We start from the raw sequence: 25061 nt of genomic DNA, 5'->3' as shown, positions 1-25061 counted from the left end.
TCATCCTTTCACTTTGGGGCAAATACATAATGGTCAAGTGTTTTAGCTGAGTTGTGAAGCACACAATTAACATACCACTTCTCCTGCTATTCCATGCTTTGAAACTGCTTCCGTATTCCTGATATGTAAGAGGAGGAAAACAAACCACTTTTTACCAGCTTTGATTTTTATTTTAAATTAAATCACAGCACTATCATGATTAAAGGGATAAAGTGGAGTTTGCTTCTGCTGTCCTGATACTAAACACGACTAATCTGCAGCTATTTACTGTGTGTGCCATGTCCAGCCAATTTCTGACCAAGACCGGATTAAGGTGGTTGGCAACTCTAATGCAATTCCCAAAATAAGGCCTCCTTCTTCCCAAAAAAGTACCACAAAATAAGTATTGTTTCTTGGAGCTAGAAGGGGCCATGAGGATCATCTAGTCCAACCCCCTGCAATGCAGGAATATGCAGCTGTCCCATATGGGAACTGCAACCTTGGCATTATCAGCACCATGCTCTAACCAACTGAGCTATCCACTGGGCATCTAAAGACTAACAAATTTATTATCACATAAGCCCTTCCAACCATGCAATTCTGAATCTGTGGCTGCGAAAAATATTCTGAGCTTCCAGCGTTTCACAGCCACAGCTCCACCCCAAATTAATATTATGAATTATGTGTTGGTAATGATACAGTGGAAGCAGAGAGAAAAATGCATGCAGCAGTTGGAGCAAAAAAATAAAAATCCATGTTGTTTAGTCGTGTCCGACTCTTCATGATCCCATGGACCAGAGCACACCAGGCACTCCTGTCTTCCACTGCCTCCTGCAGTTTGGTCAGACTCATGTTTGTAGCTTCAAGAACACCGTCCAACCATCTCGTCCTCTGTTGTCCCCTTCTCCTTGTGCCCTCAATCTTTCCCAACATCAAGGTCTTTTCCAGGGAGTCTTCTCTTCTCATGAGGTGGCCAAAGTATTGGAGCCTCAGCTTCACAATCTGTCCTTCCAGTGAGCACTCAGGGCTGATTTCCTGAAGAATGGATACGTTTGATCTTCTTGCAGTCCATGGGACTCTAAGGGTCTCCTCCAGCACCATAATTCAAAAGCATCAATTATTCAGCGATCAGCCTTCTTTATGGTCCAGTGCCTATTCATACATCAAATTAATAGAGCATGGATTCAAAGTACTGTATACTGAGTGTTGTTGGTCTCAACGACACCTTCCTATTACACATCCCAGAGCTCAAAGTTCCCAGGTCAGAAGACCTGTCATTCAAACAGGCTGCACCTCTCCTCTTCCCCGATTATAGGCATGCCGATTTGGGAGTCAAATCCCACTGCAGTTTTAAAAGCAGAACAACAAACACGAAAGTGCCTCTGCTCCAAAGCAATGCAAGGCTGCAATTTCGACTGCTCTTTATCTATGGAGCAACCATACCTAAGTGGGAAGGCTTGCCCTTTTTAAGTGGGCCCGCGGTTCCCTGCATTACCCTTTTAAGAGACAGGCTAGGCACTTGCTGGGAAGCTCTCCTCCGGAGGGCTAGTTGCCCTTCGCGCGATTTCTTGACGATCCGGAGCGCAAAGGACTGGCTCGGGCCTGCGTGCATTACCGACAAGGTGATCGGCCGGTTTCTGCCTCGGGGGGAGAAACGGGAGGAGGAGGAGGAACCCAGCCACCCTGCAAAGGGCTTTTCCTTTTCTCCTCTCCAGCAAGAAGCATTTGCATTGCAGGGACTAGCAGTTACTAGCTTCTTTGGGGAACGGCCATAGCTCAGCAGTAAAATGTTTGCTTTGCATGCAAAAGGTCCAAGGTTCATTGCCAGGCAGGCGGGAGCCCCGTCTGATTCGCTGCAAGTCGAGGTACACAATACTCAGCTAGCATGGCGGACCAGTGTTCCGACTCGGTGCAAGGCACCTTCTGAAGCTGCCTATGGGACAAACTTTAAATAAGTTTCCTTGCAAAACTAATGAGTCCCTCGCCTCGCCTTCTGTGCAGCCTGTCCACAGCCCACGCCCACCTCCTGACCACCGAAGCAACTTTCCTGTCTGTTTTTAGCAGCTGCATGACAAGAGCTGCATTTCAGGCGGAAGTTCAGCAGGTGAAGTCCCGTCCCCCCTTGCACGGTGGTGCGGTTACTGAACAGTTTCCTTGCCTAAACTTTCCTTTGTGCAGCTATTAAGTTAGCAGGAGCCAGCAAGAAATGAAATGAAAACCCAGATGTAAGCTGCCGCCTCTGGTGCGGTTGACACTTTGGAAAGTGTTACCAATTCTTGCGTAGGTGATGATTGGCAGGGACAAGGGGAGTCATATAGAAATCAAAGGGCGACATGTTGTTTTGTCTGCAAAATCATAGAATCATAGAACTGGAAGCGACCATCCAGCCCTCTGCAATGCAGGAATCTTTTGGGGTTCAGTCTCACAGTCCTGAAATTGAGTCACTTGCTCTACCAACTGATCCATCATAGATTCTCTTTCTGTTGTTGTTCTTGCACATATAAGTCAGGAAAGTAGATTATAGGTTTTGGCGGGACCTGTCCTAATATTGGGACGCGGGTGGCGCTGTGGGCTAAACCGCAGAGCCTAGGACTTGCTGATCAGAAGGTTGGTGGTTCGAATCCCCGCAACGGGGTGAGTTCCCGTTGCTCTGCCCCAGCTTCTGCCAACCTAGCAGTTCGAAAGTGCACAGTGCAAGTAGATAAATAGGTACCGCTCTGGCGGGAAGGTAAACGGTGTTTCTGTGTGCTGCTCTGGTTCACCAGAACAGCTTAGTCATGCTGACCACATGACCCGGAAGCTGTACGCCGGCTCCCTTGGCCAATAAATTGAGATGAGCGCCGCAACCCCAGAGTCGGCTACGACTGGACTTAATGGTCAGGGGTCCCTTTTATCCTAATATTATATAGGAACTTGACTCAAAGATGAAAAGTGAATGCCCCTCCCTGGCCCTGCTTCATGTTTTCCTTGAGTTGTCCCCCTGGCCAGAATGTGCCTTTGATCTCTGCCTCTTGCATGGGTAGAGACGGCTGTGTGGGGTGTATAGAAATTAGCCTGCTGAACTAAGGACAAAAAGCTTTGTGCTGCCCACATTTGCTTCTGACCCTGCTATCACTGGCATGTGGCCCCTGGAAGGGTCACCAGAGGAGAATGCGGCCCTTGGGCGGAAAAAGATATTCACCCACCCAAGTAATATCTGATGGTTATATGTCACCAGATAGCATTTTCCAGCTGTGTTATCTGCAAAGCCTGTAGAGCAAAGGACATTCACCTACAGCTTCTCTTACTAATTACAGTATTATTATTATTATTATTATTATTATTCATTCAATTTATATCCTACCTTTCCTCTCGTAGGAGCTCACTGTTGCAAACAGATTTGCAGTTTAAAACTGAAAGAAAACAAAAGTGTTCTAAAACAGTTTAAACATTCTAAAGATGATTACTGTTAGAAACGTCTAAAAGCAGTACCAGTTGAGAACATTATTCCACCCAGTGACCTCAGGGTTGCCAAGAACATTTTACTTTCTTTTTTTCTTTTAATGCCTGGGTCTGCAGCAATTCAGAATGTAGTTCCGTTAACATGTCTGCAAGGTCAAGGACCAACCAGAATGTCACAAAATTGTGGCAAGCTTTGAATCCTCTAGATCTCTTCATAAGGCAGGATGGGGTGTGGGGGAGAGAACCTAAAACAAGAAATGTGAGATTTAGGCTGGCTGTTGTAGCTTGTAGATTTAGATCCAAGACAGTCACTCCCTGAAGTTTAACTATCATGATGCATACCTAGGATTCGGGGATAAAAAAGTAATGGCTGATCCCCATCTCTGGCTTGTAAACCACATGCAAGGGTTCTCCCATAGCTTTTTTTTAAAAATGTTGTGTGCGTCTTGCTTCCCCTTTTTCCTTTGCACTTTTAAAAATTGTTATTATTGAATAAAACAAAGCATGATTAATTACAAACAACTGGACCCCCACCCCGTCACTTTCATAATATATACATTCAGGTTTGTTGTTTTTTTGCTTTAAAAAACTGGGGTGCCAGTTCTCAAGTGATGTGGGTGCCAGCACAAAATGGCTACCCTGTGGAGCAAAACAAGAGTTTGTACAGTGGTACCTCGGGTTACATACGATTCAGGTTACATACGCTTCAGGTTACAGACTCCGCTAACCCAGAAATAGTACCTCGGGCTAAGAACTTTGCTTCAGGATGAGAACAGAAATTACCCTTCCCTTATGCAAGCGAAAGGAAGTGTGTGAAATTACAAGCTGAAGCTCTTTTCAAGGGCTGCCTCTTGTGCCCTGGGCACTCAGGGAAAGTTCAGAATATCACAGCGTTTTTCTCGGCATGCACATCCCTTTTGCTTATGGAAGTTTTCCATAAGCTATAGTTTTCCATTTGGTCAGAAATGGGAAACGACGATTAACAGCTTTGAAAACAACCCAGGATATTAAGTCACAATTTATTCATTTGAAGTTGGTTTAAAATCATGGCTTGCTCCAGAATTGCTAACCATTGTTTCCCAGTTCAGACAAAATGGGAAAGTATAGACTTGGTTTGCTTGCTGGCTCTCGAAGGCAGGAACATGTGTAGTGTGTATTTCAAAATTAAGCCAAGATCTGATCAAACACTGTCTCACTCTGTAGAACATGCATGAAGAAGAGAGGATTTACCCTCTGTGATCCTTGAATTCCATCCCTGTATTTTTGAATCCCACTCCCATGTTGCATTATAATTATTTTGTCCACCTCCTGCTCTGAAATAAGTGTGCATCTGTTTTAATGTGATGACTGAACGTTCAATGGAATAAAATGTCAGCTTTAAAAATGCATTCAAAAACATACGAAGACCTTCTATAAATAGTGTAATTATTTGCTAATGCTGTCCACAAAGTAAAATCTCAGTTTGCCTTGATAATTCACCATTCTTCTTTCATTATCAGCAGAGTTTGGCCTTAGCATTTGATTCTAAAGTGTACTTAAGTGTAATGTACATACTATCTGTTGCTCAGTCCAGCATATCTTAATGTGCAACTGTTATTAGAATTGTGAAAACTGCTATTAGAAATGGGCAGGTGTTTCAACATAATGCAGGGCTGCCATACGTCTTGATTTTCCAGGACGTGTTCTGGAATTTGCCCCTGGAAATGGCGTCCTGGATCATTTCTGAAATCGGGCCAGTGTCCGGGGGTAAAATTGGGCCAAAAATGTCCCAGATATGCCCCCAAAAGCTCAACAACTCTGTCCTGATTTTCACTTCTGGAGATATGGCAATCCTAGGTCTGGTTTTTACTTTTTGAAATATGGCAGCCCTAACATAATGGGTAGTGTGCATGCCATGGTGTTCTAAGTTTAGCATTATGTATCTGCAAAAATAGAGCTTGCATAATCCAAAGGTGAGTGCCCAATCTTTATATAACAACATATTACTTTCAAAGGTTGTGTGGTCTAAATGCTTCATGACACTTTGTATCACTAATGTGATATTTGACTTCACAGTCACCTCTTTCAAGCAGCTGAGGACTGCAAACGTTTGGAAGGATGTACATGCTGTGCAGCTATACAGACATTCCAATTTTCGTTTCTTAAAAACTGAAGATTTCAGCAGCTCCTTTGTTTCCCCAAAATGACAGGTCTTCTAATAAATATACAAATAAAATAGCATGAATGTCACAGGAATTAGGGTGGGTGTGATCTTTCTTCTACCTGGAACAAGATTGCTAGTTAAACCCATCCAGATCCATAATTTACGGTAACAGCAAGAAGACTTTTACCTTCTTCAAATCAGCATAGTTCACAGGAAAGGATTGTGCTGTTAATGGTGCAGTATCTCTGATGATAATAAAGCCATGCTATTAGTAAGAGTTTGTAGGTACAGTTCCTCAGTCGTATTTATGTTGTTATGGTTAGTTATGTTAATGGTTTATTATTATTATTATTATGGATTTACTTGTAATTAAGTCTGTTAAGGATTGTGGCTTTTGTACTTGAAGATCTACCAACCAACGTGGGCTCTTCTCTGGTGTTGATGCTGGAAAATACAGAAGCTTTGACTTAATGCCCATTGAAATCCAGTTGCATAGAAAAGCCAGGTTGCAAATGCTTTTTAGCTGCTGAGCCTTGGGTTCCTGCCCACTGCCAGAACAGTTTCTGAAGCATATTAAGACAAAGTGCTAGTGTTTATATTAATGTTATTTTTAAAATGGCTTTTGTTTGCATGGTTCTTGCATATTTTAGCAATCTGAGCTCTTTCCCACTTTGTTCTTTACACCATGCTTTTGCAATCTGTTCTTCACCTTCTGTGCCTGCTAACATTGTTTCCCATCAACATACTTGCAAGTCCTAGAGGCCGAGAAGAAAGCACAGCACTTTGCTGGATTTTCGTACCTAAAACTCTGATAGATGCTTAGTTGTTTGTATTTTCTGCGTCTGTGGGAAGCCAATTAATGTCCAAAGTGATAAATCTAATCCCTCTCTTTGACTTCTTGCGTTGGCTTGGTTAGCCCACAACTCTAAGCCATGGTTTGTCTAGCCCAAGTGTGGTTTGTTTGATCATCCAAAACCTGCCCAACAGACTCACCATGACTTATTTTTTGTCTACAAGCTATGATATGAAGCTGTGCCTTATTTTTGGATTATGAACCTTAGCGTGATTGGATGATGATTTGGTGTTTTATCTGCACTCAACAGCCTTGTTTAACTAAATGCTTGCCAAGTTACAAAAGCACAAGGCAAGGGCAGCTGGGAAACAAAACAAGCCTTGGTGGAACAAGCCATAGCTTGTTTGCTTCTCTGCGAGACAACTCATGACTTGCTGAGCAGACCATGGTTAAAAGAAACCATGGTCTAGTGTTATGTGTGAACACAACCAAAGTCTTTTCTTACCCTAAAACAGAAGTCTTGTAACCTTATCTGTGTTGAATATCTTTTGCTTTGCAGTGAAATCTACTTCCACCTGTGCAGGATTTTGGCAAGAGGACTGATGATTATACAAAGAGTTGTGTTGAGCTCACGCCCTGGTATGTTTCTACTTGTCGGAGAACGATAATGAGTTTGGTGCGCTTGCATAATGTGGAAGCCAGGCAGGAAAAATGCAACTACCAGCCAGATTTCTGCAGAAAGCTTTTGACAGTAGTGCTAAAAAGCCTGTGGTGAAACCTTTTAACGGCTTATGTAAAATCTTCAGAGAGGCATTCACAGCAGGCATTCTTTTTATACCAGAAGTGTTTTTGAAAATTTCCTTTGCTGTTGTTGTAAGAATGCAACAGTGTAAGCAATAGGCTTACTAAGAATAGTATCATCTTACAAAGCGTGGTGTGAACTTAAGCCCATATGTTGTAAGTAGCAAGAGCTGCACATGCATTAGTGATTCATACCAATAGCAATAGGGAACAATTTAGTACCAGTAACTAGGGGTGGGAAAGAAATCCAGTTCAGTCCACCTTTAAAGGCAAACCTACTTAATTAATGCTTTCTGAAACGATATGTAAACTGAAACCACAGTCATCCTCTGAAATCTCCAGGTCTCCAAATTTTACAATTCACATGCACAAAAACACGTACAAAAGTGCACATACTAGGGTAAAGCATGCATAAAAATACACATATCCATCAAAATAACATGCAAAATGCATGGTAGGAAAACTTGATTTGTAAAAATATGTATAATAGGCTAAACCTGCATATAAAAATGTGTAAATTAGTATAAATTATCACTAAAATGCTCAAAACAAAAATCATAAGCTGATTTCAAAATGTGGAGAACTGAATATAGGAAAATGGGGAGGAAGAGAATGATTGTACACCACCTTGAGATCCTTGGAAGATAAAACGTGTTTATAAATCTAATAAATAAATAAATAAAATGAAATAAAAATGAAAAATTAAAAGTTAAGATTTGAAAAATGATAGAGAATCTGAAATTGGTAAATTGGCCTATCCCTACAAAGAAGTAATTGATGAATGGCATCTAAGATGGCTGCATATATACTTCTAGCCAGTTGTTCATTTCTATTTCCTCTCAGTTTTATTAAGCAGCTGGACATCCTTGCTCTTAAGTTTTCATTATCTTTCCCCCAACTTTTTCCATTTATGTCGCTGGCATGTTGGAAAGATACGTTTAAGTAGTCCCCAAGCTCCCAAAGTCCTGTATCTAATTCAGATAAGTCCCAAATTCAGATAAGTCCCAGAGTTTTTTCCAGAGCTTGTTTTCATTTATGGTATTTATTTATTTATTTTAAAAAAATTCTATAACACTGTTCATTTAAAGAAAAGAAAAAATCAGAGGGCTTTACAACAATTACACATAAAACCATATATGATTAAAAACCATGCACGAAAATCAGGAATCGACTAACTATTGAGGAAATAGGCATTCTTAATTGCCTGCACAAGTCTGACGGAATAGAAAAGTTTGCAGTGGGCGATTTGAAAGCTGAAACAGACGGTACCTGCTGAAACTCATGTAAGCATAGTCAGAATATCATTGAGCTAAATATGCTTTGTCAGGCTTGGAGTCGGCAGACAGCAATGGCAGGCGGGTGCTGGGGGCCCAGGAGGGCCGACTACAGCTGATGCTGGCTCAGACGGATCTTCATTGTCATTTTTAAGTAGGCCTCAATGCTGAGAGGAAAACACAGGTGGCTACAGTTACCATGTTTCTTTTCCCAGTGCCTCAAGGCCCAGAGAAATTTTGTGGGGGAATAAAGATAGCAGTGATTGCAGCTATCTGGGCTGGTGCAGTGCTTCTGCACAGTGGATTGTGGGTAATGCTAAGAGGAGTACTTGGCAGCTGTGGTGCACTTCTGGGGCACCTCCTGCTCCTCTAATCCAGGGGTCCCCAAACTAAGGCCCGCGGGTCGGATAAGGCCTGAGGGACTCATTTATCCAGCCCACTGCCCACTCTTACCAGCGCTGCGCTGTGCGGCTGCCCACTTCCAGGTCGGAGGAGCACCAGAAATAGCTTGTGCGCATGCGCAAGTGTTATTTGCGCATGCACAGGCATTATTTCTGGTGCACATCCGGGTCGGAGGAGGCCCGTGCACATGCACACAAGCTATTTCTGGTGCTCCTCTGACCTGGAAGTGCGCCGGAAATAGCGTGGGCGCACGTGTATGGGCACGCGCTCCCCTGCCCTCTGGCCCGATTGGCTCTGGAGACACCGGCCCGAGGCGCGGTAAGTTTGCTGACCCCTGCTCTAATCCTTCTCACTGCTCACCCAGTCAGCTCTCTGGTACTGCCAGGAGAGGGGTACTTGGAGAGGACCTCAGAGGGCTCAGGGCCCCCTCAAATCTGTTCCTGGCATATGTATCACACTCATTCACAGGTTTTAGAAATAATAGAGGACTGCCTGGAGGAAGCAAGCATGGCAGGCAGGAATAGCGGCAAGATGGAGAAATACACTAGGAGGAAGGGAAGTCACAGAGTTGAAACATAAGGAGGCAGGGAGGAACTGATAGGGAGATGCCTGGGGGAGGAGTTCACAGGATGAGGCAATAAAGTTTACTGGAGTTCAGTTATTGGTTTGTTTTGAGTCATCTGAGCTCAGCTGTAGATTTAAAACCCTGATTTAGCTGCTCCAGCAGCCCTCCTCAGCTGTTCTGACAACTGCCTAAACCAATATGTGAGGGACGGGGAACAAGCTTGCTGGGCTTTTCCCTCATTCCCATCCTGCCCCATGCATGGAAAGGGGCCTGCTTGCTGTCTGAAGTTAGAAATATAATCCTGCTTTCCCCTGGCACTTACCCAGTTGCTGGAACGCTTGAGGAGGGTGAGCATCTGGCCAAGAGAGAAATTTTGCCATTCAGCTTGTAACCTAATCCATTCTAGGTGTCAATGGAGAGCCAGTTGCAGGAAACTTTCGTATGGAGGAAGCTACCCTACCGGATAAAATTGCCGAGGGTCAAGTCCAAGTTCGTACACTTTATCTGTCTGTTGACCCTTATATGGTAAGTATGTGTGGCAGGTGGTTATGTGATAAGCATGCAATAAAATTTGGAGCTCACAGAAGCTCAGTTTGCCAGCTGTAGCATTTAATGTGATCAAAATTATTCATATCTCGGTCCAATATTGGCTTATGTACAGTTTCAATTTGGGGGTCTTTTGGCCTGCATAGATAGCTATGAACTGAGGTCCTGAGCATGCATGTGCAAGATATGTTTACACATACTTGTTTTTTTCCCCTTGGCCCATATAAATTGCCTGAGTGTTTAAAACAGCTAGGTGATCACAGTAGTCAGGACTGAAAGTAACATAACTTAGGGTCCCCATATTTCTAAAAGAGAAAATCCAGACACAAAAGCTTGGCAAAGTTGTTGAGATTTTTTTTTTTTTTGTAAAATCTAAATAATAATAAAAAACATTTTTGAGCTATTCTTAAGGAAATTCACCAAAATCTACACTTCTGGCGTGGGTTGCCATACGTCCGGACGCCATATATCCAGACCCTAACATAACTGCTGTCTGTGTGTGTGTGTGTGTGTGTGAGTGTGTGTGTGTGTGTGTGTGAGAGAGAGAGAGAGAGAGAGAGAAGAATATCAGTATCTTGCTCTGCTTCTTTCATGAGAATGTGGACATCCCATAGTGTTACATGTATGAGCCAACCATGCGATCTCCCATGTGTTGTTCATAGCTAGATAGCTTTTCTTTGAAGCCTGCTTGGGTGCTTCCAGTTCTCTTAAGATTCCTTCACTGCTCTACATCACAAATGTCGAATTACCGTACCGGTTTACCTCAGAACAGGGCCCAGAACAAAGGTGAGTGGGGAGGCATGGGTCCAGAGAAGTAGCTGTGTTTAGGCTATTGCGGGGCTGGGGAACATGCTCCCCTTCAGATGTTGTTGGACTCGAGCTCCTGTCAACCCAGGGCTGTTGTCCAGGTTGGGTGGGGCTGATGGGAGCTGGAAGTCCAAGCAACATCTTAAGAACCACAGGTTCTATACCCCTGGCTTATTGCAACAAAAAGCAGGGGAAGTATTGTGGCATAAGGGCTTCTGAGCCTGCTGTTTTCAATGGGGGGGGGGGAGCTCCTATTAGTGCCAGTGTAGCCTTTTTGCTCCTCGCCTTCAATCAGGATGTGGTGGTTGCAAAGTTCCTGCCCCTCAATTGTCCTCACTCTGTGCTGTCTATTTATTTTCATTTTAGAAAGGTCTATACAAGAACTAAAGATGTGACCAATATCGTGTCTAGTTTGGCCCTTAGTAACCTTATTCCATAATATTCTGAGTAAGGGAACAGGGAATATTTCACAAGCTCACAGGTTCTAATTTGTTTACCGACAAAAGCTCGTAAAGGAAGGTCATTAATAAATGGTAAGGATTGTCTGCTCTAGAACTACCGACATTCCAGTCTAGGAGGATAGGAATCTGCCTTATACGGAACCAGGCCATTGTTCTGTCTGGCTCAGCACTGTGTGCACTGGCTGGCAGGAGCTCGCCAAGGTTTCAGACTGGGGATGTTCCCAGTCCTACCTGGAGATTCTTGAGACTTTCTCCATGCCAAGTTGACAGATGCTGTACCATAGAACTATGGACCTTCCCTTATTCTGTTACAAGTGAGAGTCTGAGCACAAGGTTGCTAGATAGACAGATGTTGTAGATAGATACTCAGGCTACAATAGTGCCAATTATTTTCCTAAGTGAATAAAACGATTGGTTTTTTCCCCTCTTGGTTTTAGCTGTTCTTACTTTTTCTGGAAGTCCCTGTCAGGGAAGAAGGCAGCAAATAAATAAATAGATGATAATCAGTATTAACAATTGAGATATGAAAGCTAGGAGCTAAATGACACTTTAAACCTAGGTTATGGACGCAACAAGGGGATGTCTAGGCTCGCTTTTTTATAACCAGAATACAAAGCTGAAAGTGAATGAACTGCAGCTAAAATCTTATGTTCATTTTTCACATGGTCTGATCCTCATCTGAAGACTGCAAAAAACAAAGGCATGCTTCCCCTGCCCACTCGCCCTAATATTCTTAAGAGGGTCTCTTCTCCAGTCTTCACAGAGTGGCTGGAAGTGGGGAGGCAGAAAAAGGTCCTCCTTTCCTTCCACTCTGCAGTTTTAATCTGAAATTTTAGGCACAGTATTGCACCCAGAGCTCAGAAGCTGCTCGTGCTAATGAAATTCCGTGTCGCAAAACGCGCCTAGAACAATGGGAGTTTTGAATGCTGATGAAAATAATAATAATAGCATAGCCCTTTAGTCAAGCGGAACTGAATAGGATTTCCTTCAGTGTTACTGTGCATTGCCATGCTGTTAATACAGGAAAAATTAAAAGACCCTGTTGTGAGGAGGAATGGATAAAGATAGAAGCAAAAAGCTCCAAAGATAAGACAGGGTTTTAGTTGTTGGTAATGTTAAGAGATGTTCAGAATAACTATACATGGTTGTATTTTAAAGGATTATCTCATGGCAAACATTTTGTCTTTCAGCGATGTCGTATGAATGAAAACTCTGGTTCTGAGTACCTCCAGTCCTGGAAGTTGTCTGAAGTCACTGATGGTGGGGGAATAGGTTCGGTGGAGGAAAGCAAAGATGCCCATTTTGCTGTAGGAGACTTTGTAACTTCCTTCAACTGGCCCTGGCAGACGAAGGCCATTCTAGATGGGAAGCAGCTTGAGAAGGTAGAGTTCTTGCATAGAGGAAAGGCAGCTGATTGTTCCATTTAATTCAGGGGGCGGGGGTGCTATAACACTGGGGCCTATGCCTTTTAAACAACTTGTCTCTGTTCAGATTGATCCACAGCTTGTAGACGGTCATCTTTCCCATTTTCTGGGTGCAGCTGGCTTGACTGGGCTGACATCTTTGCTAGGAATAAGGGAGAAAGGACACGTGTCTCCAGGTGCCAATCAAACTATGGTGGTCAGTGGGGCTGCTGGCGCCTGTGGTTCATTGGCTGGGCAGGTAAGCTGGTTTAAGACTAGTATTTGCATCTTAAGAGGAGATTTTTGCATTTTCGCATGTTTTGAGGTAAAGTGTATTAGCTGCAGATGTAATTGTGTTTGTGTTATGCCAGTGATGTGGGAGCCACCAGATGAGAAACCATGGACCATGTAGTGGGGATGCTGAGGCTCTTCCCATGCCAATGTCCACCCTCGGGAAATGGAGTTGGTACTGATGTGCGGAAGAGCTACAGTAGGGCTCCTCCTTGTGGTTCCAGACTTCTCACGTTACCCCAGTGGTGGAGGATGGAATAGTGCTGTAGTGACTCCAACGTCACAACAACAACAACAACAACAACAAACAAGCATAAGATTTGGACCAACCAACATATCCAAATCTCCTTCATCTCCTCAACACCCCTCTGAAAACCACTTATAATCACTCACCAGAAGCTGGCTGAGCTTTCACCTTGGTGGGGATAGCAGGTGAAATTGAGGGCCTTTGATTAAATCAGTTTTGCATAGAGGGGGCCAAGGCTGAGAAGCATTGGCCCAGGAGAGATGGCCAGGGATGTGTGTAAGGCCACAGACTCATGATATAGTTGGCATTTCATAGACCTGCTGGCTGTATGAACCAGCACCTCCAAGTGGACACATTTGGTGGTGTGATTTTTGTGATTGTAGCAGCTTTTTTTCAAGCAAATCACTGTGGCTGTGAGTAGTTAGCTGTTAATCCACTCCCCCTTTCCACATTTGAATTAGATTGAAGTAGTCTACAGCAACTTTGGTCTTTTCTATTCATACCACATGGCCCTTTCTGTTGTGCTTCTCCCCTCTTCTGATTTGTTGATTCTATTATGCTGATTAAGTTCCAAGAGGGCATGCCCACAGACACATGCACATGTTGTTGTTGTTTTTTAAAAACTTTCCTCACCCAAGAAGCACATAAAAGCACAAAGTCAGGCAATTGTCCATTTGCTTCTGCAGTTTTTCTGATTTTGTGGATACCTGAGGGATCAACAGGTGGAGGAAATCCTCCGTGCATAGGAAATAGTTGCAAGCAGTGCCAGAAGAGATATGAAACCATTGAGGAAGTAGTGGACGTGGTAAAAGGAGTAGCAGAAAGTGACATCATTCATCGATCATCAATCCACTCATTCATCCCTAAGCACCAAAACAAATTATCTGCAATCCCAAGTGGAGTGAATTGGAACCAATTTTGTGGATAATCTCTTATGCACTGATTTCAGACCCTCACTCTTGTGATTCCACTGTACCCTGGTTATTTTGTTACAGATTTCTTTTTGAAATAATCATCATGATGCATGACAAATTGTTGCATAGTGCTAGAAGTTGATGAACTGGATGATTGTGATTTTGATGCTTCCAAAGATAGGTCCCCTGGAGGGCTGTTCCAGAGTGGTTGGTATCTGTGGCACCGACGAAAAATGCTCCATTCTGGTGTCAGAAATGGGGTTTGATGCGGCTATCAACTATAAGAAAGAGGATGTGGCACAACGGCTGCACGAGCTCTGCCCGGCGGGAGTGGATGTGTACTTTGACAATGTTGGTGGAGACATCAGTGATACAGTGATCAGTCAAGTGAGTGTGCGTGTTACCCATTTTGTGCCTTCCCATTAATTACTCCGGACATCATGCAAACTGGTAGAATTTTACTGTAAATCTGTCTGACCGATGAAAGACAAGATTATCACGATAACCTTGCCCAGGTATGCTGCTAGGACCTTAGCGAGGCTTCTTATGCATTAGGCATTTAAGGAGGTTAAAAGTACATAGACAGGGGCAGGTAGTGCATATACAAGCCTCTGCCCATGATCTCTCCCCCCCCCCCCCATGTGCTCATCTCAGATTTTTGCATGCTGACACTAGAGGAACGGCTAAGGGAGCTGGGCATGTTTAGCCTGGAGAAGAGGAGGTTAAGGGGTGATATGATAGCCATGTTCAAATATATAAAAGGATGTGACATAGAGGAGGGAGAAAGGTTGTTTTCTGCTGCTCCAGAGAAGCGGACACGGAGCAATGGATCCAAACTACAAGAAAGAAGATTCCACCTAAACATTAGAAAGAACTTCCTGACAGTAAGAGCTGTTTGACAGTGGAATTTGCTGCCAAGGAGTGTGGTGGAGTCTCCTTCTTTGGAGGTCTTTAAGCAGAGGCTTGACAGCCATATGTCAGGAGTGCTCTGATGGTGTTTCCTGCTTGGCAGGGGGTTGGACTCGATGGCCCTTGTGGTCTCTTCCAACTCTATGATTCTATTCTATGAAATGGCTTAAAGGAGGTTTTTGCATCTGTTTAGCTGAATGCAGGTGGGAGCGAGCAGCTGAGTACACTTGCCCCAGACATTGGAGGGTTAAGTTGGTTGGGGGGCCCCACTGGGGATGGCTGCTTTTTTGTTTGTGTTTATAACTTTATTCCAACAAGATTCCTCCCCTGGGCCTCAGACAAGCTCCGCACAGGCCTGGCTGAATGTGCCTAGAAGTCTCCCAAGGAGCCCTGCTCCATCTGGATTCCCAATCACACAACAGCTTCTAAGGTTCTTTGGCTTGGCTGAGTGCAACTAGAAGTCCCTTTAGACCTTCACACTCAGCATGCAAAGGCCTGAGAGGAGCTCTCACCTGTGCAGACATTGAAGGTGGAACTTCTGTGTGCCTCCCTTTCCCTCTACAAACTTTTAAGCCTTGCCTGTTCAGGCAAATGTCCAAAGACAGCTACAGGGCCACAACTTATAAAGAGTTTTAAAAAGAACAGTTGTGCTGGGAGTTTAGTGGTTCTGGGGCAGGGAAGGAGATCTTTCCAGTTATTGCGCTGACTTGTACTTTGGTCTCTGGAGATTACACAGTTCGCCTCACCCCACTGTGCAGTTTCCACTAGACTTTTTTTTTTAAATGGACACTGCAATCCTATGCACGCTTACTTGTGAGTTCCATTCAGGGCAATGTGACTTAGGTGTAAGTAAAAGGATTGCACTGTAAAAGTGGCCAAGAGCCTTTCTGAATCTTCCGTTTTAAATTAATTTTTTGTTTAATTAATTGGAGGCTGTGTGCTGCCCTTCTGTTCAGCTGTGCACACCTGAATGAAGCAGCCATAGATCTAGAGCACATTCCATCTTTAAGAGTTAAACTAGCTCCCTGCTCCAGAGTCAATTCAGAATGCCAGTACTGACATCCACAATGCAATGCTTTGTATGTCTCCTCAGAAGTGATCCCCATTAAGTTCAATGTGATTGACTCCCATTGTAGGTGCAAACTTGAATCTTTACAAAAGTATAGCTATCAGAAGGAGCAATTCCTTTCATATGTACCTTTTTAAATGCTCAACCGGGCTCTAGACCCCAGGTGCCACTGCCATCCAAGGTAAGACATGGAGCAAAAAGAGTGTTGTAAGAACTCTTTACCTTCGAGCCTGACTTGGCCACCCTTGCTGTGGACTTCTAGACAGGTTGTTATCATTTGAGACAACCTTCTCACCTGCCAAATGTGGTCTGTGGGAGGTGAGAGAGATGATAATCTGGCCTGCCATCCTGATCCAGTTCCCTGCTCCTGGTGTAAAGTGTTCTTGTGGCACATTTCAGCTGGATGGGAGAAAGCTTTCTCCATTTCACTGCTATTGTTCATGTTGCTTGGCATGGTGACAAGTTAAATTTGTTCCCCTGTAATGCACCATTGACTGAGATGGAGGGTATGTTGACATATATTTACTCTTGTTTTTCATATAAAAGAGTCCATGAAAAGACTATATTTCTGGTTGTTGTAGCAGCATGTAGGCCAGATGAACTGAATGTTCTTCAGCTCTGATTCATAGTGCATAGTAAACACACACTGTATCTTTGGGCTGTTCTCTTAATTGGCATGGGTAAACCAATTAACAACATTTAAATATTTTAACAGTTGCCATTTAGCAAGTTTTTTCAGACTGCATACTGGGGTCTCTCAGAAGCCAGTTGGGGTTCCCCTATGAGAATATTGGTAGTGGCAAACACATTTCTCCACCAGACAGTTCTGGTTTGCTGGTGGGGGGAGTGCGGGCTGCCCTGCCTTTGTTGTGCAAAGTTGCCCCTCCAGATAGCAACAATTCAGTAACACTTGGGAAGTATTGCAGAACAACTATTTAAGTAGAATGGTGTGTGGACGGACCAGTATAAACTACCATCAATGCACTGCTATTGTGTCAACATACACCCACAAAAAGGCCCGCCAGTCTGAAGGGCATGTCTTTATTGAGCATTATTTCTTATTTGTTAATGGGACAGTTATATGACAATGAGCATTCATCCTCGTTGCATGCATAATGTTTACAGTCACGTCTTCCCATTAATTATTTGTTCATCTTTTACTTTTCAGTGCATTTCCCTGTCACTTTCCTAATTGCAAACAGTTGCTGTTTTAAAGTGGATTTGTTGTGCCACTGCAATTTAGGGTTCACCTACAGTGGTGCCTCGGGTTAAGAACTTAATTCGTTCTGGAGGTCCATTCTTAACCTGAAACTGTTCTTAACCTGAAGCACCACTTTAGCTAATGGGGCCTCCCGCTGCTGCTACGCCATTGGAGCACAATTTCTGTTCTCATCCTGAAGCAAAGTTCTTAACCCGAGGTACTATTTCTGGGTTAGCGGAGTCTGTAACCTAAAGCGTCTGTAACCTGAAGCGTATGTAACCCGAGGTACCACTGTATACTGTTGTTTAATGTAAATAGTTAGGCCCCTGTACCTCCATTAATTCTCCTTCGCCCATATGATGTTCTCTTCTAAATCACGACCTTCCCATACATTCCGCTCCTTCAATGTGGATCTTCTCATACCCTCTCCTTTTCAGCATATATCTGGTATAAGAAAATCCAGATTGAGGAAGGAGAAAGTGTAGGAAGGTGAAGATTTGGAGGAAAACATCGTATGGAAAAGGGAGAATTAATGGAGGTCCAGGAATCTTACTATCCACATTAAACACAGTATGGATTGCCCAGTTTTAATCAACTTTAATTGTGCAAATTTGGACTTCCGATATGTGTTTGAATTCCTCCCACGAAATAGTGACAGTCTGTAGGAGGCACCTTTAGAGCTCCATGATACTTCCACTTCCTTGTCCTTTTATCACAGTAGCTGAGACCTCACCCTTTTCTGTTTCCACCAACTGCTGCTCGCAGAATCTGGGGCAGATCTTATTCCTTGAAGGAAATCAAGCACTCAACACTGCAGCTCTAGGTCCCTCCTCGAGGAACAGAGCAATGGAAACAGAATGTACTTTATGTCTGCTTACAGCTTAGCCTTTATGGCAAGGCAGTAAAGTACTCTCATTTTGTCTCCAACAGATGAATCCAAATAGCCATATCATTTTATGTGGCCAGATCTCCCAGTACAACAAGGATGTACCTTACCCCCCTCCTCTGCCTCCTGCAATAGAAGAAATAAGGAAAGTGCGAAATATCACAAGGTATTTCTCCTTCATTGGCCTAGCCGCCTCCTGGGCTGAACACATTATTATTAATTATCATTATCATTTATTAAATTTCTATACCTCTCTGTATCTGAGGATCAAAGGAAGTTTACAATATCAAAACACAAAAATACACAACCCAGTAACAAACAAGAGCAACAACCCCACAGTTTAAAAGGCCATATTAATATTTTTTTGTCCTAAGGGCAGACTTACTAGATCTTTGCCTTGCAGCACCTTTATGGAAAGTTGTCCCCTAAATGTTTATTTGAAAATAGAGATCAGTCAGATATTTACTGAAACCAATATCCATGTTGCTTACCATCAGTGAGGAAGCCACTTGACTGAAAACAAGCTGGGAAGAAAAGCTTCCATTCACTCTTGAGGGAAATGCGCCTAGTGCTTGAAGCACATGGACAAATGAGCAGCTAATAAACTGCTCATTGGATAAATGTATGTGAAGTAGGGAAATGTTTTCTTTTGCAATATCGCTTAATATTGTGAGATGTTTGGTACGCTGAGGATGCACACTTACTTGGGAATAATCCCCACTGAATTCAGTGATACTTTCTTTGGAACAGGCTTGCCTAGGGTTTCCCTGTCACTTTCCTAATTGCAAACAATTGCTGTTTTAAAGTGGATTTGTTGTGCCACGGCAATTTAGGGTTCATCTATACTGTTGTTTCTGCAAAAGATGGATATGTTGGGCCAGAAAATCTAATTACTGCTTTAAATTGGTAACTGCTGTAGTAATGCCCTCTTGCACGCAGAATTAAATCTAAAATGTTTTCAACTAACATCACTACCTAATGAATGAAACACCCATTCTCCTGTTTCATAGGGAAAGATTTCTAGTTCTGAACTATGTGGAGAAATTTGCAGCTAGTACTATGCAGCTCTGCCAATGGATCAAAGAGGGAAAACTGAAGGTATGACACAAATCTGAAGGTAATTGCATATGGGTTGCAGCTCTGGCTTTTAATCATGAAAACCAGCTTTTCTCATTTGTCCTGGTCATTGTATAGTGCCTCGAATATCCTATTGATGTTGGTTTCTGCTTCCTTCACTGAGCAGCGAAGTGCTTGTCACAAGACAATGTTTACATTCCACAGTCAAGTGCTGTTGGGTTTTCTCACGGGAAAGGAGACTGGATGTGACGTACACTGGTTTCCTGTTTTTCACTGTTCTTTGCAGTTCAGGGTGATTCTCTCCGTGCTTTAGAGGAGAGAGGACGCCTTTCTCTGCTCCGGCAGAGGGAAGATGTTTTTCTGTAAATTACCAGCTTTGAAGTGTAAATAAAGTAATATAGAGCATGTTGGCACGTACTTTTCATCATTCCGCTGTGCACTGGAAACTGCTTATCTCCAACATTTGGTTCCGGGCCCAGAAAAACGCAGTGTTTTGAGAATGGACTCCAGAAGTCGGGCTCCTGGCAAAGGAACAAAGGAGCAAAGAATTGGAGTGCCGGCAAAGGATCGGAATGCAGAGGGCCGGATCGGACGATATCTCTGCGCGTCAAGATGATTTGATGAGGTATGTGCTACTGCTCCGGGCAGCCTGCCAGCTTCTAATTAATGGCTTTATGGCTGGACTTTGAACTTTTATAGCCGGTTTTGCCGTGGCACAGGCAAAAGGCTAGAAGGATAAATTTTTTCCTATGCTGGGGGAAATCGAAAGTAAAGCAGCTGCAGCAGTGTCGCAGCATGAATTTAAGACAGCAGAGAGAACTTTCACTTTTGAACTTGCCTTTGGAATGAGGTTTTGCAGCAGCTGCAGATAAGCAGAGTGGCACAGGCTCACAGGCAGAGGCTGGAAATCGAAAGTACTTTTGAACTTGCTTTTGGAATGAAGCAGCTGCAGCTGTACACAGACGCAGCTTGTATAAAGCAGCTTGATTTAAAGCAGCAGAGATGACGCAGAAGGCTAATGCCAGAGTCATGATGGCTAGCTGCAGAAGGCTGGCTGATGCAAGTGGGGAATCTGATGCCAATCAGCCACATGCTCAGCTCAGAGTAGCCTGTGATACTGCCATGATTCAGAATGAAGCAGACCGCCAGGGTGATAGCTGCATGGGCAAGGGGGAGTCTTCACAGACGTCATCCCAGAGTGCAGTGGAACCACCAGATGGCGCCAAAGCTTTGAAGGCAGTGAAATGCTACACGTGTGGACGTCTAGGCCATATGAAGAGGGAATGCAGATATCCCAGGGCCAAGACAGAGCAGCGCAGCGAAAGCTCATCGCGTGGAAAAGGCCGAGGCAAAGGCAAAGGTCCGGTGTCCAGGACAACGCAGCACAAGGCAATGGTCTCACGCTTCACTCCAAAGGTTGCAGAGGTCCAGAAGACGTCTAGATCTTTCTTCGTTGTTGATTCAGCGGCGACCCACCACATGTGCAACGATAAGCGACTGTTCGTGTCTTTTACACCGCAGGAAGGTGCGATTCACCAGGCGGATGACCACACAATCCCCAGTAAAGGCTACGGAACTGTTGTTCTTCACAGTTTGGACTTATCGATACAGGATGTGCTTTATGTGCCAGATGCCAAGCATAATCTGCTCAGCGTTGGACAGCTGAATGAGCGGAAAATTGACGTTTCCTTTAAGAACAAAAGGTGCATCATCACAAAGAAAAATGATTATGTATTGCATGCTGAATATGTTGATCGTTTGTATGTTTTGTATTTTGATGATGTTGTGCAGGATGACACTTGTTGCATTGCAGGTTCTAACAAAAGTTTGCATGCAGAATGTATTCACGATTTTCATCGAAAATTTGGTCATTTGCATTTTGAGGCAGTATCTAAAATGCCTGCCTTGGTTGAAGGTATGACTATTAAACCCTGCAGGTACCACATGAAGTGCAAGGCATGCGCAGCAAACAAGGTGAAAATGGCTGCGAAAGGTAAGGTGTCTAGTAGGCAAGCTACAGAACCATACCAGGTTGTTCATGCTGATTTGGTTGGACCACTAGCGCCCTCTTTGGGTGGAAACAGGTACTTCATGGTTCTCATTGATGCATTTTCCAGGTATATTTATGTGTACAATCTCAAGCAGAAATCAGAGGCTTTTCCTAGGTTCAAGGAATTCTGTGCTTGGTTGGAAAATGTGCATGATAAGAAGATAAAAACTCTTTTCAGTGATCGCGGGGGAGAATTCACTTCTCAGCAGTTTGAAGCTTTTCTGACTGAGAAAGGAATTCAACACGATTTGTCTAGTCCTCGCTCGCCATGGCAGAATGGACTTGCGGAACGAGCAAATCAGACATTGCTTCAAGGGTTAAAAACCTTGCTGCATGATGCCAATCTTCCAGAGAGTTATTGGGCCGAAGCTCTCTCATGTTTCACTTACAGTTATAATCGCAGGTTATCTTCAGCGATTGGTTGTACCCCCTATGAGAAGATGTTTGGCAAGAAGCCATACATCAAACACATGAAAATTTTTGGTTCTGACATGTGGGTTCACTCACCACAAAACTCCAAGTTAGACAAGCGTGGATTGCATGGTATCTTTCTAGGTTATCAGAAAGGGTCTTACAGAATAATGATGACTGACTCTAAGGAAATTAAGCTCACAAGAAGTGTTGAGTACAATGCCAAGTGGGGGGAGAATGTGGGAATTTTCCAATGTTATCCTGATGACAGTGATGAAACTGAGGATAGTCAAAAGCAACCGCAACAACCCACACCCACTGATGGAGGTTCTGAGTCTGAGTCTGAAACTGAATCGGGTGATTCAGAGGATTTCAAGAGTGCGAAAGCCTCTATGCGACCCTCTGAAAGCTCTGATCAAGAGTTGGAGGAACCGTTGTTCACAATAGGTCACTTTTCTCCTAAGAAGGAAGAGGAGAGTGTTGAAGACTTAAGGCTAATTCGCAGGTCACAGAGAGCAACAAAAGGCAGACCTCCAAAGAGATTTGCTGATGAGTTTGCCAAGATAGCAGTAACAGCTGTTAAAAGCACCAAGAAGGTATTTGAACCTTCAAGTTTCCAAGAAATCCAGGATTTGGATTCAAAGGAAGCTGAGCCATGGTTAAATGCCATGAAGGCTGAGCTTGATTCCTTGGAAAGGAACAAAACATGGGACCTTGTTCCAGTAGTTCCAGGAATGAAACTGCTTGGAAGCAAATGGGTCTTCAAAGCGAAGACAGATCAAAATGGCAAGATAGTCAGACACAAAGCCAGATTGGTAGCCAGAGGTTTTGCACAGGTACCAGGTGAAGACTATCACGAGACCTACTCACCCACCGTGAGGTATGAGAGCATTAGGCTTATGCTCAAGCTAGCTGCAGAAGAGAATCTACACATTAGTCACCATGATGTGAATACAGCTTTTCTGTACGGATCTCTAGATGAGTCACTTTATATGCTTCCACCTGATGGCGTACAGGTAAAACAGGGATTTGTTTGTGCTCTGAAGAAGTCCCTTTATGGTCTCAAACAAAGTGCACGGTGTTGGCACACAAAACTCACTGAAGTATTGTTTTCTCTAGGTTTTAAGCAAGGGAAAGCTGATCCATGTGTATTTGTCAAAGAGGAGGGGCAAAAGAAACTGTATTGTTTGTTTTATGTTGATGATCTTTTATTCTTTTGGAAGGATGTCACAATGTACAATAATGCCCTAGCTCAATTGAAAGAGCACTTTGACATGAAAGATCTTGGTGAGGTAAACAACTACCTATCTCTGGAAATAGAGAGAGATCAAGATGGTAACATTCTAATACACCAGTCACGTAAAATTGCTGATGTGTTAAGCAAACTAAACCTGATGGATGCTAACCCTGTAGACACACCGATGATAACAGGTTATCAGGTAGATGACACTGAAGAAGCATTTTCTGATACTACACTGTACAGAAATGTGCTAGGCAAGCTAAACTTCATTGCCAGATGTTCAAGACCTGACATTGCTGTTAGCTGTAATTTGCTAAGCAGACAAGTCAACAATCCTACTGTTAAGGATTGGAAAGCTCTGAAACGCATAGCACGGTATTTGAAAGGCACTATGCATTACAGACTGAGATTTAACAATCAGAAGTCTGGTGGTCTTGAGATATTTGCAGATGCAAGTTTTGGAAGTGACACTACAGACAGGAAAAGTACGTCTGGAGTTTGCTATAAGTACAATCAGGGTCTATTTGATTGGTCATGCAAGAAGCAAACAACAGTTAGCTTAAGTACTTGTGAAGCTGAACTGAATGCACTGTCTTATTCACTTAAGGATTGTGAATGGTTGTTACAATTGTGCAAAGACATGAAAATTCCTGTCAAATGTCCAATCCAGGTTTACCAGGACAACAAAGCATGTTTGGCTTTGCTGAATTCTGAAGGTTGTAAGCAAAGCACGAAGCACTTGCAATTAAAGTTTCAACATGCTAGAGAACGTATTCAAAAGGGACTCGTAACGGTGTCCTATATGCCAGGTAATGAAATTCCTGCTGATGTATTGTCCAAGATTGTATCAAGGGATCAACACTGTACCTATGTGCAGAAGTTGGGTTTGTACTGATATTGTACGAACACGCTGCCCAGTTATGTTCACAGAAAGGGGGAGGATGTTGGTTTCTGCTTCCTTCACTGAGCAGCGAAGTGCTTGTCACAAGACAATGTTTACATTCCACAGTCAAGTGCTGTTGGGTTTTCTCACGGGAAAGGAGACTGGATGTGACGTACACTGGTTTCCTGTTTTTCACTGTTCTTTGCAGTTCAGGGTGATTCTCTCCGTGCTTTAGAGGAGAGAGGACGCCTTTCTCTGCTCCGGCAGAGGGAAGATGTTTTTCTGTAAATTACCAGCTTTGAAGTGTAAATAAAGTAATATAGAGCATGTTGGCACGTACTTTTCATCATTCCGCTGTGCACTGGAAACTGCTTATCTCCAACAATTTCATCCAATGAGCATAGAAGCTTTTTTAGAAAAACAAAAAATTAATCATCTAGACTGCTTTCAGCTTCCAAAATGAGAGCTCAAAAGGAACAATATGGAGTGGCTTGCAAAGCATTGGGGTTCAAAGCTTGGGAACCCTGCACATGGGGTTTCGAAAGATTGGTAGGGCAACCCCCCTGTCAATCGTGTAACTGGCAAGCGGATTGGCTGGCTGGGTTGGGACTGGCTGAAGATCTGACCCCCAGAGCAAAAAAGGTTCCTCATCTTTGACTCTAGTGAATTAGATGAGGTAAAACTAACTTCTTTTGATATATTTTTTTATTCCCCAGTGAGCTGAAAACTGTTTGCTTTTAGGAAACAAAACCAGAGTAGAAAACAAACGCTTTATACTTTCTTATTTTCTACTTTTACAGGCTAAAGAGACTGTAGTAAAAGGCTTAGAAAACATTGGAGGTAAGGTATTATTTGTTCTTCCCAGTTACCTGTCCTTAAGTACAGGGCAGGGGTGAACTATAGTCTAGTGGGAGAAGCAGGTAGACAGCCCCAGGCTTTCCAGCTCCAGTTGAAAAGATCTGGTAACAGGTGTTGTAAAGCATGTTCTTCAACCTTTCCCCACCCCCAACCCTACAGAGGAGGTTGGACTACATATCCCATCATTTCTGGCCATTGGGTAAACTGGCAAGTGAGGATTGGAGTTGGCTGCATGAGGGCCTCTGTCAGCAGTGCTGTTTTTCTAGAAATCAAAGTCTTAGAACTCACCATGAACATCTCCCTCACTTTCTTAGAATGTGGTGGAACTGAGTTCCTGTGAGTGCCCCCTTAAAAAAACAGCCCTGAATATAGGCATTATAAATATGGCTTCCTATGAACACTAAAGCTAT

The 25061-nt window shown here is 43.4% G+C and overlaps 1 protein-coding gene across 2 annotated transcripts in view; it reads left to right on the top strand.

Moving 5' to 3' along the window:
- The first annotated feature begins 1472 nt into the window (after positions 1-1472).
- The window catches only part of PTGR2 (prostaglandin reductase 2), a 27838-nt gene continuing 4249 nt past the window's right edge, over positions 1473-25061 (top strand). The window contains exons 1-9 of one of the 2 annotated variants that reach the window (XM_083747689.1): positions 1473-1601; positions 6916-6995; positions 9805-9923; positions 12403-12594; positions 12704-12874; positions 14245-14454; positions 18177-18298; positions 19143-19230; positions 24594-24633. In XM_083747689.1, the coding sequence (XP_083603815.1) occupies positions 6959-6995; positions 9805-9923; positions 12403-12594; positions 12704-12874; positions 14245-14454; positions 18177-18298; positions 19143-19230; positions 24594-24633 (979 nt within the window). In that variant the 5' untranslated portion in view covers positions 1473-1601; positions 6916-6958. The remainder of the gene's footprint in view (positions 1602-6915; positions 6996-9804; positions 9924-12402; positions 12595-12703; positions 12875-14244; positions 14455-18176; positions 18299-19142; positions 19231-24593; positions 24634-25061) is intronic. The other variant, XM_083747690.1, reaches the window with a different exon arrangement.

This window comes from Podarcis gaigeae (assembly GCF_964106915.1).
Source record: "Podarcis gaigeae genome assembly, chromosome: 1".
NCBI lineage: Eukaryota > Metazoa > Chordata > Lepidosauria > Squamata > Lacertidae > Podarcis > Podarcis gaigeae.
This window is presented reverse-complemented; position numbering and strand designations above follow the sequence as displayed.